General features: G+C 37.2%; 1 protein-coding gene and 1 non-coding gene across 17 annotated transcripts in view; both read left to right on the top strand.

The window, feature by feature from the left end:
• The window catches only part of CASK (calcium/calmodulin dependent serine protein kinase), a 402,784-nt gene that overhangs the window by 343,318 nt on the left and 41,970 nt on the right, over positions 1–17,496 (top strand). For 10 of the 16 annotated variants that reach the window (XM_063634517.1, XM_063634519.1, XM_063634516.1 and 7 more), the window contains 4 exons: positions 4,098–4,176; positions 12,181–12,266; positions 13,975–14,043; positions 17,044–17,112. In XM_063634517.1, coding sequence (XP_063490587.1) covers positions 4,098–4,176; positions 12,181–12,266; positions 13,975–14,043; positions 17,044–17,112 — 303 coding nt within the window. The remainder of the gene's footprint in view (positions 1–4,097; positions 4,177–12,180; positions 12,267–13,974; positions 14,044–17,043; positions 17,113–17,496) is intronic. The other 6 variants (XM_055269150.2, XM_055269151.2, XM_063634523.1 and 3 more) reach the window with 1 other exon arrangement.
• LOC129476537 (U6 spliceosomal RNA) lies at positions 2,823–2,929 on the top strand. The gene has a single exon (XR_008654974.1). It is a non-coding gene; the product is annotated as a U6 spliceosomal RNA (small nuclear RNA).

Below are 17,496 nucleotides of genomic sequence, written 5' to 3'. Positions count from 1 at the left end.
ATGGATCATGAACACAAGACCCAAAGGATCAAACTATGTCCGAGTAACTGATCTAAGTCTCAGAACAAAACATAAGAATATTTTTAGGAATACAAAAACATCAACTATGCAACAAATTCACAATGTCTGACATCTAATCAAAGATTACTAGGCATGTAAAAAGACCAGAAAGTGTGACCTATAATATGGAGAATAATCAATCAAAAATGACATAGAACTGACAGATAATAGAAGTAGCAGGAAAATACACTATGGGATTAATGGCAGATTAGACATTTCAGAATAGATTAGTGAACTTGAAGACAGAGCAATAAAAACTATCCAAAATGAAACACAGCAAGAAAAAGAATTTTTAAAGATGAAAAGAGCATCACTGAGCTGTGGGACAACTTCAGTCAGCCTAATACATGGTTAATTGGAGTTCATGAAGAAGAGAGGAAAAGAAAGAAGAAATGTTTGAAGAAATAATGACTGAAAACATTCCAAACTTGATGAAAACTATAAACCCACAGATCCAAACACCATGGTAAACCCAAAGCACAAGAAACATGAAGAAAACAATACCAAGCTACATCATAATCAAACTGCTTAGAACCTATGACAAAGAGAAAATCTGAGAAACAGACCAAAAAAAAAAGAAAGAAATTGGGAGACAGAGGTGGGAGAATCGCGTGAGCCTGGTAGGCGGAGGTTGGAGTGAGCCAAGACATCGTGCCACCGCACTCCAGCCTGGGTGACAGAGCGAGATTCCATCTCAAAACAAAAAAAAAAGAAAGAAAAAAGAAATTTTACACACAGAGGAACAAACATAAGGATGACATCAATGTCTTATCAGAAGCAATACAAACAAGAACAGTGTCATAAAGTACTAAAAACAAACATTTCTCAACTTAGAATTCTAAACCAAGCAAAAGTATCTTTCAAGAACAAGAAGGCAAAATAAAAATGTCTTCAGACATACCAAAGCTGAAAGAATTCAGCAGACCCACACTATAAGACCCACAGTGTATTTAGGACATTCTTCAGGCAGAAAGAAAATGATAATAGATTGAAATCTGAATCTACAAAAAGGGAATAAAGAGCACTGGAAATGATAGCTACATGGGTAAATCTATAAGTTCTTTTTCTTATTACTTCAATCTCTTATAATTGGCAGTTTAAACAAAAATAACAATGTGTTTTAGAGTTTATAGTATATGGAAAAATAAAATGTATGACAACAGTAGCACAAAGGTCAGGAAGAAAGACATAGAAGTACTATATACTATTGTAAGGCTCTTATATGATGTAGGGGGGATAAGGGTTATATGTGAAGTGGTATAATATCACTTGAAGGTATACTGACAAGTTAAAGATAGATGCTATAAACCCTAATGCAACCACTAAAACAACAAAATGAAGAGTTATGAGAGAAAACACAGGAGAGAAAACAGAATAAAAAATAATACAAAGAAAGGCAGAAAAAGATAACATAGAACAGGTGGAACAAATACAAGTCAAATAGCAAGAATATATATTTATACCAGACTGTATCAATCATCATGTTCTACTTGTAAAACATGCACTTTATACACAAAGAATAGTTTCAAAGTAAAAAGGTAGAAGCCGGGTTTGGTGGTGCATGCCTGTAGTTCCAGCTACTTGGGAGGCCGAGGCAGGAGGATCACTTGAGCCCAGGAGTTCAAGGATGCAGTGGGCTATGATTGCACCACTGTGCTCCAGCCTGGGTGACAGTGTGAGACTTCATCTCTTAAATAAAAAAAAAAAGTAAGAAGATAGAAAAAGATATACTATGATAACATTAATCAAAAAGGTAGCTGAAGTAGCTTTATTGATATCAAAGTATGTTCTCAGACCACACTGGGATTAAATTAGACATGAATAACAGAGAGAGAGAAATCGCCAAGTACTTGAAAACTAAATAACACAATTCTAAGTAACCCATGGATTAAAGAGGAAATCAAAAGGGAAATTAAAAAGTATTTTGTAATGAATTAAAATGAACCACAGTATATCAGAATTTGCAGGATGCCACTAAAGCAGTACTTAGGGAGAAATATGTACCATTAAACACCTATATTAGAAAAGAAGAAACATCTCAAATCAATGACTTCAGCTTATACCTTAAAAGTAAGTAGGGCAAAAAGGAGTAAATTAAACCCAAAATGAGTAGAAGAGAAGAAATAATAAAGATCAAAGTGGAAATTAATGAAATAGAAAGCAGAAAGCAATAGAGTATCAATAAAACAAAAAATACTTTTTCTTTGGAAAGATAAGACTGATCAGGAAAAATGACTATACAATTGGGGGAAAAAAACATGAATTACCAACATCAGGCATGAGAGAAGGGGCATCACTACAGAGTCTACAGATATAAAAAAGATGATAAAGAAATAAACAGATTTATGCCAATAAATTCAACAACTTAGATAAAATGGAAAAATTCCCTGGGAGACAGAAACTACTAAAGCTCATTTAAGAAGGAATAAACTGAATTGCCCTATACTATTTGAAAACTGAATTGTAGTTAAAAACTATTCCTCAAAGAAAACTCCAGGTCAAGATGGCTTCACTGGTAAATTCTGTCAAACATACAATGGAGAAATAATACCAATTCTATACAAACTCTTTCCAAAACATTAAAAAAAAAGGGAATTTTTCCCAGCTCATTCTAGAAAGCCAGCATTACCCTGATACCAAAACCGGTTAAGACATTACAAAGAAAGAAAACTATAGACTAGTATTCCTCATGAATATAGATGTAAAAATTCTAAACAAAATCTTAGCAAAGTAAATCCAACAATATATGAAAAGGTTAATATGTTCTCACTTCAGCAGCACATATACTAAAATATAAACAGTACAGAAAATATTATCATGGCCTCTGTATAAGGATGACATACAAATGCATGAAGTGTTCCAGATCTTTAAAATATATATATGTTATGATCAAATGGTGATTAACCCAGGAATACAGGTTTATTTATAATAGCCCAAACCAGGAAACAATTCAGTGGGTGAGTAGATAAACTGATATGTCCATACAATGGAATACCACTCAGCAAGAACAAAGAACGAACTACTGATACATGCAACATCATGGTGGAATCTCAAAATAATTATGCTAAGTGAAAAAAGCAACAAAAAAGAGTTCATACTGTATGATTTCATTTATGTACAGTGCAAACAAATCTGTAGTCACCAAAAGTTGACTGTATCAGCCTTTGACTGGTCGACAAGTATATTATCAGCTTTTTGATTGTCATATTAGTAGTTGCTTAAGGATGTGGTGGGGAGGGTATGGAGGGATGGGAGAATATTACCAACCAGCATGAGGAAACTTTTGGGAATGATAGATATATCATTATCCTGATTGTGGCCATAGTTTCATACATATATGAAACTTATCAAATTGTACACTTTAAATATGTGTATGTCAATTATATATCAATAAAAACTGTTTTAAAAAATAATAGGCAACATTAAAAATAGAGCAACAGGGAAATAATCATAATTAGAAGATTTAAAAGCACTATCGGCCAGGCATGGTGACTCACACCTGTAATACCAGCACTTTGGGAGGCCAAAGCAGGTGGATCACTTGAGGTCGGCAGTTTGAAAACAGCCTGGCCAACATAGTGAACCATCTCTTTCCTTACCCTCATCTCTACTAAAAATACAAAAATTAGCTTGGCATAGTGGCAGGCACCTTTAATCCCAGCTACTCAGGAGGCTGAAACAGGAGAATCACTTAAACCCTGGAGGTGGAGGTAACAGTAAGCTGCGATCGTGCCACTGCACTCCAGCCTGGGTGACAGAATGAGACTCTGTCTCAAAAAAAAAAAAAGGAAATAGTGTGTTAAAAGCATTATATAAAATGTATGTATATAGCAATCAAAAAATCAAAAATAGTATTTTTGTCATGGAGCAATTTTGTGTGTGTGGCATACTGGATGGTCTTCTCCATTTTCCGTATTTTCTTTAATGTTTTTTAACTTTGGTAATTAAAATTATCTACTACAAAATCACAAATATTAAGAGAAGTACTGTCATAGTAATTCTACTTTTACTGAACTTTTTATTTGTTTTTTTAACAGGGAATCACTTTAAAAATGAATGAACTAAATCATTGTATTGTTGCAAGAATTATGCATGGGGGCATGATTCACAGGCAAGGTAAGTTTCATATATATTTCTTTCTTTGCCTTCCTTAATTTTTTTTCCCTGTAGCCTAGTAAAGAAAATGTTTTTGTTTGTTTTGTTTTTGAGATGGGGTCTCACTATGTTGCCCAGACTGGTCTTGAGCTCCTAAGTGCAAGCAATCCTCCCGTCTCAGCTTTCCACAGGTGCATGCCATCACACCCAGCTAAGAAAGTATAAAGGATACATATAAAGAATCTTTTAAAGTCATCTTTGATTTTCATCATTATTGGCCTCCGTTGTTTCCTATTCATCTGCACATGCTCCAGCATGTAGATAATGAAGGGAGAGTATATTAGAGTTCTGTTAGCCGGAGCATCTCTGTATCACTGTTAGATTACTACTTATGGGGACCACGGGAGATAAAGCAAATTATTACACTGGGCCTCAAGATGTAGGAGAGACATCTGTTCTAGAGTAAAAGATATATGTAAATAAATAACCATTTAAGAAGTGTTCTCTCATTCATTTAGGAATTAGATATGCTATTTATAAATTAGGACATCATAGAGTTAAATAATACAAAAATTGAATGGTAAGAGATGTCAAATTGATGATTAAATTATTAATACCTGCCATGGTGAGTACAGTCATTCTGTGGAGGGAATTCACTAAGAACTGGAATAGACAAAGAATGATATGGGGGTTTTTTTTGAGATAAGGTCTGGCTCAGTCACCCAGGCTGTGCAATGGCACAATCTTGGCTCACTGCAACCTCTCCTCCGGGGCTCAAGCAATCCTCCTACCTCAGCCTCCTGAGTAGCTGGGACCACAGGTGCACACCACCATGCCTGGCTAACTTTTGATATTTTTGTAGAGATGGGGTTTTACCATGTTGTCCAGGCTGGTCTCCAATTCTTGAACTCAAGCAATCTGCCTGCCTCCTCCCAAAGTGCTGGGGTTATAGGCATGAGCTACCCTGCCCAGCTCGAAGAATGATTTTTTAAGAAGGTGCATCTTCAGTTAACTCTCAAGGATGGGCAGGGTTTGGACATGTGGATTTAGGCTTTTCTTTGAAAGGATTGAGTTATATGCACTAGTATTCAGAGGATGTTCCAAAAATGATTCTTCTGGCAGACTCTCTGTCTTTGATATAGGGTTATTTTTGTACTTAACACCTCTTTCCTTACCCCCAGAGAGCAGGAAGTAACACTCTAAGCATTTTAATGCCTTATTCTCCTCTTGAGAATAAGAGGAGACCACTGTGTACACAACATGATGTCTGGCATCATTGCTGCTTTCAGAGGAATCTTTATAGGCGTAGAGGGCGTACAGCACTCCCACAGGAGGATATTTGGTTTTAGATTCCAGTATGTGTTTTTTGTTTGTTATTTTTAATAATTTTTATATGTTCAGTAAAGCCACAGCATCATTATTTCTTTTTTTTTCCTTTTTTGTTTTTTATTATACTTTAAGTTCTAGGGTACATGTGCACAACGTGCAGGTTTGATACATAGGTATACATGTGCCATGTTGGTTTGCTGCACCCATCAACTCATCATTTACATTAGGTATTTCTCCTACTGCTATCCCACCCCCAGCCCCCCACCCCCTGACAGGCCCCAGTGTGTGATGTTCCCTGCCCTGTGTCCAAATGATCTCATTGTTCAGTTCCCACCTATGAGTGAGAACATGCAGTGTTTGGTTTTCTGTCCTTGTGATAGTTTGCTGAGAATGATGGTTTCCAGCTTCATCCATGTCCCTGCAAAGGACATGAACTCATCCTTTTTTATGGCTACATAGTATTCCATGGTGTATATGTGCCACATTTTCTTAATCCAGTCTATCATTGATGGACATTTGGGTTTGTTCCAAGTCTTTGCTATTGTGAATAGTGCTGCAATAAACATACGTGTGCATGTGTCTTTATAGTAGCATGATTTATAATCCTTTAGGTATATACCCAGTAATGGGATGGCTGGGTCAAATGGTATTTCTAGTTCTAGATCCTTGAGGAATCACCACACTGTCTTCCACAATGGTTGAACTAGTTTACAGTCCCACCAACAGTGTAAAAGTGTTCCTATTTCTCCACATCCTCTCCAACATCTGTTGTTTCCTGACTTTTTAATGATTGCCATTCTAATTGGCATGAGATGGTATCTCATTGTAGTTTTGATTTGCAATTCTCTGATGACCAGTGATGATGAGCATTTTTTCAGGTGTCTGTTGGCTGCATGGATGTCTTCTTTTGAGAAGTATCTGTTCAAATCCTTTGCCCACTTTTTGATGGAGTTGTTTTTTTCTTGTAAATTTGTTTGAGTTCTTCGTAGATTCTGGATATTAGCCCTTTGTCAGATGGGTAGATTGCAAAAATTCTCTCCCATTCTGTAGGTTGCCTGTTCACTCTGATGGTAGTTTCTTTTGCCATGCAGAAGCTCTTTAGTTTAATTAGATCCCATTTGTCTATTTTGGCTTTTGTTGCCATTGCTTTTGGTGTTTTAGTCATGAAGTCCTTGCCCATGCCTATGTCCTGAATGGTATTGCCTAGGTTTTCTTCCAGGGTTTTTATGGTTTTAGTCTAACATTTAAGTCTTTAATCCATCTTGAATTAGTTTTTGTATAAGGTGTAAGGAAGGGATCCAGTTTCAGCTTTCTACATATGGCTAGCCAGTTTTCCCAGCACCATTTATTAAATAGGGAATCCTTTCCCCATTGCTTGTTTTTGTCAGGTTTGTCAAAGATCAGATGGTTGTAGATGTGTGGCATTATTTCTGAGGTCTCTGTTCTGTTCCATTGGTCTATATATCTGTTTTGGTACAAGTATCATGCTGTTTTGGTTACTGTAGCCTTGTAGTATAGTTTGAAGTCAGGTAGTGTGATGCCTCCAGCTTTGTTCTTTTTGCTTAGGATTGACTTGGCAATGCGGGCTCTTTTTTGGTTCCATGTGAACTTTAAAGTAGTTTTTTCCAATTCTGTGAAGAAAGTCATTGGTAGCTTGATGGGGATGGCATTGAATCTGTAAATTACTTTGAGCAATATAGCCATTTTCACGATATTGATTCTTCCTATCCATGAGCATGGACTATTCTTCCATTTGTTTGTGTCTTCATTTGTTTCATTGAGCAGTGGTTTATAGTTCTCCTTGAAGAGGTCCTTCACATCCCTTGTAAGTTGGATTCTTAGGTATTTTATTCTCTTTGTAGCAATTGTGAATGGGAGTTCACTCATGATTTAGCTCTCTATTTGTCTGTTAATGGTGTATAGGAATGCTTGTGATTTTTGCACATTGATTTTATATCCTGAGACTTTGCTGAAGTTGCTTATCAGCTTAAGGAGATTTTGGGCTGAGACGATGGGGTTTTCTAAATATACAGTCATGTCATCTGCAAACAGGGACAATTTGACTTCCTCATTTCCTAATCAAATACCTTTTATTTCTTTCTCCTGCCTGATTGCCCTGGCTAGAACTTCCAACACTGTGTTGAATAGGAGTGGTGAGAGAGGGCATCCTTGTCTTGTGCCAGTTTTCAAAGGGAATGCTTCCAGTTTTTGCCCATTCAGTATGATATTGGCTGTGAGTTTGTCATAAATAGCTCTTATTATTTTGAGATATGTTCCATCAATACCTAGTTTATTGAGAGTTTTTAGCATGAAGGGCTGTTGAATTTTGTCAAAGGCCTTTTCTGCATCTATTGAGATAATCATGTGGTTTTTGTCGTTGGTTCTGTTTATGTGATGGATTACATTTATTGATTTGCATATGTTACCAGCCTTGCATCCCAGAGATGAAGCTGACTTGATCGTGGTGGATAAGCTTTTTGATGAGCTGCTGGATTCAGCTTGCCAGTATTTTATGGAGGATTTTCACATCGATGTTCATCAGGGATATTGGTCTAAAATTGTTTTTTTTGTTGTTGTATCTCTGCCAGGCTTTGGTATCAGGATGATGTTGGCCTCATAAAATGAGTTAGGAAGGATTCCCTCTTTTCTATTGATTGGAATAGTTTCAGAAGGAATGGTACCAGCTCCTCTTTCTACCTCTGGTAGAATTCGGCTGTGAATCCGTCTGGTCCTGGACTTTTTTTGGTTGGTAGGCTATTAATTATTGCCTCAATTTCACGGCCTGTTACTGGTCTATTCAGAGATTCAACTTCTTCCTGGTTTAGTCTTGGGAGAATGTAGGTGTCCAGGAATTTATCCATTTTTTCCTAGATTTTCTAGTTTATTTGTGTAGAGGTGTTTATAGTATTCTCTGATGGTAGTTTGTATTTCTGTGGGATCGGTGGTGATATCCCCTTTATCATTTTTTATTGCATCTATTTGATTCTTCTCTCTTTTCTTCTTTATTAGTCTTGCTAGCGGTCTATCAATTTTGTTGGTCTTTTCAGAAAAACCAGCTCCTGGATTCATTGATATTTTGAAGGGTTTTTCGTATCTCTATCTCCTTCCGTTCTGCTCTGATCTTAGTTATTTCATGCCTTCTGCTAGCTTTTGAATTTGTTTGCTCTTGCTTCTCTAGTTCTTTTAATCATGATGTTAGGGTGTCGATTTTAGATCTTTCTTGCTTTCTCTTGTGGGCATTTAGTGCTATAAATTTCCCTCTACACACTGCTTTAAATGTGTCCCAGAGATTCTGGTACGTTGTGTCTTTGGTCTCATTGGTTTCAAAGAACACCTTTATTTCTGCCTTCATTTCGTTATGTACCCAGTAGTCATTCAGGAGCAGGTTGTTCAGTTTCCACGTAGTTGAGCGGTTTTGAGTGAGTTTCTTAATCCTGAGTTCTAATTTGATTGCTCTGTGGTCTGAGAGACAGTTTGTTGTCATTTCTGTTCTTTTACATTTGCTGAGGAGTGCTTTACTTCCAATTATGTGGTCAATTTTAGAATAAGTGCAATGTGGTGCTGAGAAGAATGTATATTCTGTTGATTTCGGGTAGAGGGTTCTGTAGATGTCTGTTAGGTCCGCTTGTTGCAGAGCTGAGTTCAGGTCCTGGATGTCCTTGTTAACCTTCTGTCTCATTGATCTGTCTAATATTGACAGCAGGGAACATCATTATTTCTTTAACTTCTCTTTGTTATATTACTGCACTGGCTAGGACCTGCAGTCTTTCAAGGAGTGGTATAGTAGACATCCTGTCCTATTCTTGTTTTTAAAAGGAATCTAAAATTAGCCAGGCATGGTGGCACTCACCTGTAGTCCCAGCTACTCAGGAAGCTGAGGTGGGAGGATTGCTTGAGCCCAGGAGTTCGAGGCTATAGTGAGCTATGATCACGCCACTTTACTCACCTGGGTGTCGGAGAGAGACCTTGTCTCTAGAAAAAAATGTTTTTTTAAAAAGGAACCTTTCCAATATTTCTTCATTAAGAATAATGTAGATTTTTAGTACATACCTTTTATTAGGGCTAAAGAAGTTCCTTTATATTCTTAGTTGCTGAGCATTTTAATTGTGAATGGGTTTTGAATTTAATCAAATGCTCTTTCCGAATCTGCTGAGATGATCATTTGTTTTTTTCCTTTTATCTGTTAATGTGGTGAATGTCTTTTAAAGATTTCCTAATGATAAACTACCCTTGCATTTCTCAGATAAACTCACCTTAGTCATTACATTTTATCTTTTTTATGTACTGCCCGACTGTCTGCTAATGTTTTGTTTATAAGATCTCAGTATTTGCATTTATGAGTGAGACTGGCCCGTAGTTAATTTTCCTCTCTTGTATTTCTCTGATTTTAGTTTCAAAGTTTTATCTACCTCATGCAATGACTTGGAGAGTATTCCCTCTTCAGTTCTCTGAGAGACTTTATATAATATTGGAATGATTTGTATCTTGAAAGTTTGGCAGGACTTGCCTATGAAAGTATCAGAGCCTGGTGTTTTGGTTTTTAGTTTTAAGAAAGTTTTTTGTTTTTTAACAACTGCTTCAATTTCTTTAACATTAAAAGGCCATCCAGGCTTTCTATTTCTTGAGTGAGTTTTGGTAAATTACATTTTCTTAAAACAATATAAGTTGTAAAATATTGCAGGGAGGTTCTTCATAGTATTCTCTCACCTTTTTATTCTCTGCCATCTTTGTCATTATGCCCCTGTTCATTTCTAATATTGTTTATTTGTGCCTACTCTTTTTTTCTTGATCAACCTTGCCAGAGGTTTGTTCAGAAACCCACTCTGGGTTTGGTTCATTCTCTTCATTATATGTTTATTTTCTGTTTCATTGTTTTATGACCTAATTTTTATTATCTCCTTTTTTTTTTTTAACTTTCTATTGGTTTTGGCTAACCTTATAAATTTGACACATAGTTCATTTATTTCCAGTCTTTTTATTTATTTTTTTTTTTTTTTGAGACAGAGTCTCACTCCATCGGCCAGGCTGGAATGCAGTAGCATAATCATAGCTCACTGCAACCTCAAACTCCTGGGCTCAAGTAATCCTCCTGTCTCAGACTCCTGAGTTAGGACTACAGGCAACCACACTCAGCTAATTTTTTTTAATACTTTGTAGAGATAGAATCTTGCTTTATTGCCCAGATTGGCCTCAAACTCCTGGCCTCTAGTGATCTTCTCGCCTCACTCAGCCTCCGAAAACACTGAGGTTATAGACATGAGCCACCATACCCAGCCTTTTTTTCTTTTCTTTTTTTTTTTTTGAGATGGAGTCTCGCTCTGTTGCCCAGGCTAGAGTGCAATGGTGCAACCTCTGCTTCCGGGTTCAAGCGATTCTCCTGCCTCAGCCTCCCAAGTAGCTGGGATTACAGGTGCCCACCAGCACGCATGGCTAATTTTTATATTTTAGTAGAGACAGGGTTTCACCATATTGGCCAGGCTGGTCTCGAACTCCTGACCTCGTGAGCCGCCCACCTCAGCCTCCCAAAGTGCTGGGATTACAAGTGGGAGCCACCATGCCTGGCCCAGCCTTCTTTTCTAATATGTGCATTTAAGACTAAACTCTCCCTGTAAGTACTGTCTTATTGTATCCCACCAGTTTTGATATGAAGCATTTTTATAACTCAGTTCTAAGTATTTTTACATTTCTATTATGATATTTTTAATTGACCTATGTTATTTATAATTGTCTGTTACTTTTCACACTTACAGGATTTTCTGTATATCTTTTTGTAATTTACTTCTAACTTAATTACATTGTGGTCAGAGAATGTAGTCTGTATGACACCATTTCTTTGAGGTTTGTTGAGACTTGCTTTATGGCATAGCACTTTAATCATTTTTATAAATGGCCCACATGTACTTAAGATGAATGTTTATTCTTTAATTGTTGCATGCAGAGTTATCTTTTTGTAATGAAGCCAGGTCAGTATGTAAATTTCTGCACAATTTATAAATAAGGAAGCAACATTGTAAATAAACTCTAAGCATTGGTTCTTGGTCATTTCTTTCTAGCTGAAGTATTACAAGATGCTGAAATGCCAACCAAAAGATTAAATTATGTTTAACAGAACTTGCTGTTATGTAGATATTATCATGTCACAACTCTTGGAAAATTGACAACCTTCATATCATATCTGGTAGATAACGATAGCAGCAAACACTGACATGGTGTTTGGTATGCACCAAGAACAGTTCTAAGCCTTCTGCATTTATTAAATTTGTTTAGTTCTTAAAACAATCCTATGAGATGGGTACTATTTTCATCTCCATTTTACAAATGTGAAAACTGAGATATGGAGAGTTTCAGTAATTTACCCAAGATCTTAAAGCTAGTAAGCAAGGCAGCTGGAATTTGAACCCAGGCAGTCTGGATCCAGAAGCCATACTTTTAAACCACTGTACATACCACCTCTCTCAGAAAAATAGATTTCTGCAACCATCCATCAAAACTGTGCCTTCCACAAGTAGATATATCTGTTTTGATGAGGTTACTACATGAGTTAAATAATTCTGCTGCAACCAAACTTGTACCTGTCTCTGAAATATTGGCCCTCAATATTCAACTTAGTTTTTAAAAATTACATTGATGCCTCTGGATTTTGTTACTATGAAAGCATATATCAATTCATGTTTATAATATTATATAATTTCTTAGGTACACTTCATGTTGGTGATGAAATTCGAGAAATCAATGGCATCAGTGTGGCTAACCAAACAGTGGAACAACTGCAAAAAATGCTTGTAAGTAAATGGAAGTTTTTCCTTTCCTAAAATTGACTTTTACTTTGTTAGCTTGTTTTTAAATATACAAATGAGGAATGTTCTTCTGTAATCAGAGAATTTCTGGTACCATATTTATGTGGACTTGAACTTATATAACATTCATAAAACTGACAACTAGAAAAATGTTGAAATACAGTAGAATTTACAAACATTTTGCCTGTCTTTAGCAGTGTGGGCTTTAACACTCTCCTTTTATCCTTTATCTCCTGTTTCTTACTAAGCAGATGTTTAAAGAAAACCTTTTCAGTGTTTGTACATGTGAACTAGTTTCTCACTGACCTCAACTCTCCTGACATCAGCAGTGTCAGAAACCTCTTTCCTGTTGAGCTGAGTCATAGCCAGCTGTCGTGGATTTCTCTACAGCATAGAAGGGAGGAAAGCCACGGTAGACCAGGCCATTTTGACCATACATATCCAAAATCTGTATTCAAATTAGGCTTTGGATTTTTAAAAAAAGGCAAAATGACAGCCTTTGCCTATGTTCATTGTCATAGCAAGCAGACAGAGGTGTTTGGGGCCTCTGATCCCTTTTGCCACTGCAGTGTAGTAGCCCCCAGGTTATGAATACCTATTAAGTATGAAATAAGCTTCATAGACTCACCAAAAATTTTTTTTTCTTTTTTTTGACACGGAGTTTTGCTCTTGTTGTCCAGGCTGGAGTGCAATGGCGTGATCTCAGCTCACCCCAACCTCTGCCCTCCAAGTTCAAGGGATTCTCCTGCCTCAGCCTCCCAAGTAGCTGGGGTTACAGACATGCGCCACCACACCCTGCTAATTTTGCATTTTTAGTAGAGTCGGGGTTTCTCCATATTGGCCAGGCTGGTCTCGATCTCCCGACCTCAGGTGATCCACTGGCCTCGGCCTCCCAAAGTACTGGGATTACAGGTGTGAGCCACCACTCCTGGCCCAAAATTTTTTTTTTAAAAAAGCCAAAATTAATAAGCAAAAGTGGCTGGGTGCAGTGGCTCATGCCTGTAATCCCAGCACTTTGGGAGGCCAAGGTGGGTGAATCACCTGAAGTCGGGAGTTTGAGACCAGCCTGGCCAACATGGTGAAACCCCGTCTCTACTAAAAATACTAAAAAACATTAGCAAGGCATGGTGGTGCGTGCCTATAATCCCAGCTACCCGGGAGGCTGAGGCAGGAGAATCACCGGAACCTGGGAGGCAGAGGTTGCAGTGAGCCGAGGTGGTGCCACTGCACTCCAGCCTGGATGACAGAGCAAGACTCTGTCTCAAAAAAAATAAATAAATAAAAAATTTTTTTAAGTAAAAAGCATATTCTATGGGGTACACCATTATAATGTGGCATACTCAATATAATTTTTATGTAATTACCTAGTCTATTGTCTAATTCAATGTATATTCACTTTTGAAAGGCATGTCACTTAGAAAGTTTTGTATTCACATCTATAAAATGGTGACCATTGAAGATCTGTGAGACCATTGCTGTATGAGCAAAAGGCAATCAGCTGCTGGGCTTTTCCCAGGAACTTCCTCTACTGTTAACTCGAGCAGTCCCTGCTTCATGACTAGGTTTCATTTTCCAGCTATGTGCTCTCAGATGGCTTGTGCTAATTGCCCGCACATGTTTTGAGTGGCTTCTTACATGGTTTTGTGAACATTTGTTTGTAAGAAAACTTTTCTTTCTTTCCACCCCCCTCCAGAGGGAAATGCGGGGGAGTATTACCTTCAAGATTGTGCCAAGTTACCGCACTCAGTCTTCATCCTGTGAGGTAATGACTCTAACAAATCACCCCTATCTGCTCTGAGTTCTTAACTAACTGTCTGCTGATGGCTGTATGTTTTTGCTTTCTGGGAAATTGTTTCTGCCTGTGCTGTTAGATCACTGCACACCAATTTTACAACAAAGATAACGGAACAGAGTAGGTCCCATCCACCTACTCAGCCCTGCTTCCATGTGGATCTCCTCGGCACTTGAACTTTTTGAAGGCTGAAATCTGAGCAAAATGTAGAGAAGTTACAAATGATGACATAAGGCTTAATAAGGAAAAAACGGAGTGTCTGAGGGAAAAAAACTAAAGGCCATAATTGCAATAATATTTCCAGGAAGTTCATTCACTTCCCTTGTTAAGAAATCACATAGATAGTTCTTCTTTCCAAGAATCTGAGAAGTGATCTATTTCTGTTGAGATACAGTTGTTCATACAATTGTGACAGGTCTCTATATGGAAGTTAAGTTTGCAATGAATCGATAACTGACTTCACTAGAGGGAAGTAGGCTTTTGCAACCTTTTGTAAAATTGTTTAAATTTAGAATGGTATGTTATCTGTAAACAAGTAAGTTTTCTAGAGTAATACAGCCCCAAAGTTTCTTTCTTAAAATAGGCTTATCCTGTAGAAATTATAGTTCTTCCAACCTATATTATTCAGTTTTGTGTTGGTTGTTAAATGAGATTCAAAAATCTATTCTTTTTATATTGGAAATATAAACGGGCATAAATGATATCATCCTTTGGTCATTGCACGTTCAGCTCGAGTGTTATTTATTGAAGCTTGTTCTTTCATGTGCATCTTCCGAGAATGTGTGCATCAATATGAAGTACACATTTCCTAAAGTTAATTTTTAAGACTGACAGGTAACTTATTGGATTTGTACTTAGGAGAACCTGAGAGAGAATTGTAATACTTCGAGTCTCTAGTGATGGTGTAAATTTCATAAGAAAAATCAGAGGCTTCATATTTTTTAAAAGCCTATTGAAGATACATATTAAAATGTATAGTTTTGTCAAGTATATTTTTGGTGAGTCATGGCAATTGAGGTGTCCATTATAACGGGTCTTGAGCTCCTCTTGGTGGCTTCTTATGGAACTTCAATTAATAGTATATTTCAAAAGAAAATGCAGAATTGCTTCTGTTCCAGGATTCAGAGTATTGAAATTTGTTACCCAGAACACAGACTTTGCTGGGAAACAAAGAATGTCACACTTAACATTTTATGTAAATAATTTTAATATTCTAGAATTACAGATGTCCTTTTTTTTTTTTTTTTTTTTTTGAGACGGAGTCTTTCTCTGTCCCCCAGGCTGGAGTGCAGTGGCGCGATCTCGGCTCACTGCAAGCTCCGCCTTCCGGGTTCACGCCATTCTCCTGCCTCAGCCTCCTGAGTAGCTGGGACTACAGGCGCCCGCCAACACTCCTGGCTAATTTTTTGTATTTTTAGTAGAGGCGGGGTTTCACCGTGTTAGCCAGGATGGTCTCGATCTCCTGACCTCATGATCCGCCCGCCTCGGCCTCCCAAAGTGCTGGGATTACAGGCTTGAGCCACCGCGCCCGGCCTTACAGATGTCCTTATATCATTTCTCATCTGTTGAAGAAATTCAGTAAATACAATTGACTTTTGTCTTTTTGGCTAACTAACCAGAAGGTACTGTTAGTTATTAATATAAGTTTCTTTTTTGTTTTTTAAGTGGTCGAACTAGTTTGGGGTGGAACCAGTATCATAGATGTAAATTCTATGTTCTTGAGTAAGAAGAATCCCTCTTACCTTCTTTGCCTTTGAATAGTAGAAAAAATAATGATACTTCTCTCCTAGCTCCACCTCCAGCCTTTTTGGCCCTCCTGTTCCCTGACAGAATTCAAGCTTGTGGTTGGACTCTTCCCAGCTAGGGCAATACTTAAAAAAAAAAAAAAAAAAAAAAAAGAAGGTTCTCTGGCCACCTGCATCTGCATTCCCCCAGGTCCTTGGTTAAAGAGTAGACCCCTGCCCCTCACCCTGACTCTACTGACTTGAGTCTCTGCGGGTGGCACCTGGAGATCAGTCTTGCTTACTAACACATGAGAATGCTCTTCTAAGGGATCTCATTACCTTTAAGGCTGACAGGTTCTAGAAATGCTCTTAAGTCATCTAGGGAAAAAAAATGTCTTTTAAAAAGACATGCACATTTCTAAGGCTTAAAAGAACTCTACAGAAGCAAAAATTAAAAAGTACTTATTTCCTTCGTCTCCTTGTTCTTATTGTTAAAGTTGATTCGGACACTAAGGGAATGGAGCCTGGAAAATATTTTGAGTGTATAGAATAGTAGAGAGAAAGCAAGAGATGGAGGAGCCCGGATATAGGAAGAGAGGCTGTGGCTCCTAGGATCTTTGCTGGAAGTGTAATATTGTTATAGGCTTGAGATTATTGTTTTAATCAATCTGCTAAAATGGTCTTAAAAAAAGAGTTCTTCTCTGATGTATATCTCTTTTACCCTTACTAGTAATAATATTTATTCTATAATAGAAAGATTCTGAGGTGATTATAACACGTGAAATCTTAGGTTTGTTTCTCTTCAGATTGGATCAGTTAGTAACTCTTGACACTGAGGTACTAAAAATTATTAAATACTTTTCAAACCTAATCTTTAATAAAAATTAGGCAGTTGAGATCTTCAGCACAATAATTTATAGTAATATTTGTCATCTTATACTTGATAGGGTTTTAATATCAAGTCACTCTTCTGGGTCTCATTAAAAGAAAGAAAAGGTATAGAATGTTAGAGATAGGAAAGAATTGATTAATGAATGACACAGTCATCACTTAAAATATGTGAGCCTTCGAACTGCAAAATTTTTTTCATACTTCTGTGAAATCATGCAAGCAAGTCAGTATGGCACCTATACAGCTCAAACCTCAGAGGAAATGGTTGTCAGCCTGTGGTTGTTACTGTTGATGTAAATATCTCTGTGTTTCTGTGCTGGTGTTCTGTGTTAATGAACCTTGTGTCTTATTTCAGAGAGATTCCCCTTCCACTTCCAGACAGTCCCCAGCTAATGGTCATAGCAGCACTAACAATTCTGTTTCGGTAAGAACTTTAGCTCCACACAGCAAAGTGTGACAATTTTGTTGGTGCTCACCTGCCATGAGTGTTCTAGTTACATGTGTTCAGTGGAAATAGTGTCTTCTGCTGATATACAAGGCTACTACAGCTACAATGCACTTTACTCCTGGAAAATCTTTTTCAACATTTCCTTCTCATTAAAAATCCCCTTCAATAGTTAAATTTGAAGAAATGTAGTTCAAGACTGCTTTGGTCATCTAAAAATATTTCTATGCCACCCCACTTGTATGTATGACTTTGCTCAAACCTATGCAAAGGATGTAAACGGAAATTTGTTTAAACTTCTAATTATTTTTTAATTTGAAAAAGATAAATATAAGAATTTTGCAGAGTAGGCATTTGGGTATT

Source organism: Symphalangus syndactylus, chromosome X (genome assembly GCF_028878055.3).
Source record: "Symphalangus syndactylus isolate Jambi chromosome X, NHGRI_mSymSyn1-v2.1_pri, whole genome shotgun sequence".
Taxonomy (NCBI): domain Eukaryota; kingdom Metazoa; phylum Chordata; class Mammalia; order Primates; family Hylobatidae; genus Symphalangus; species Symphalangus syndactylus.
Note: the sequence above shows the minus strand (reverse complement) of the source record. Positions and strands in the feature narration are given on the sequence as shown.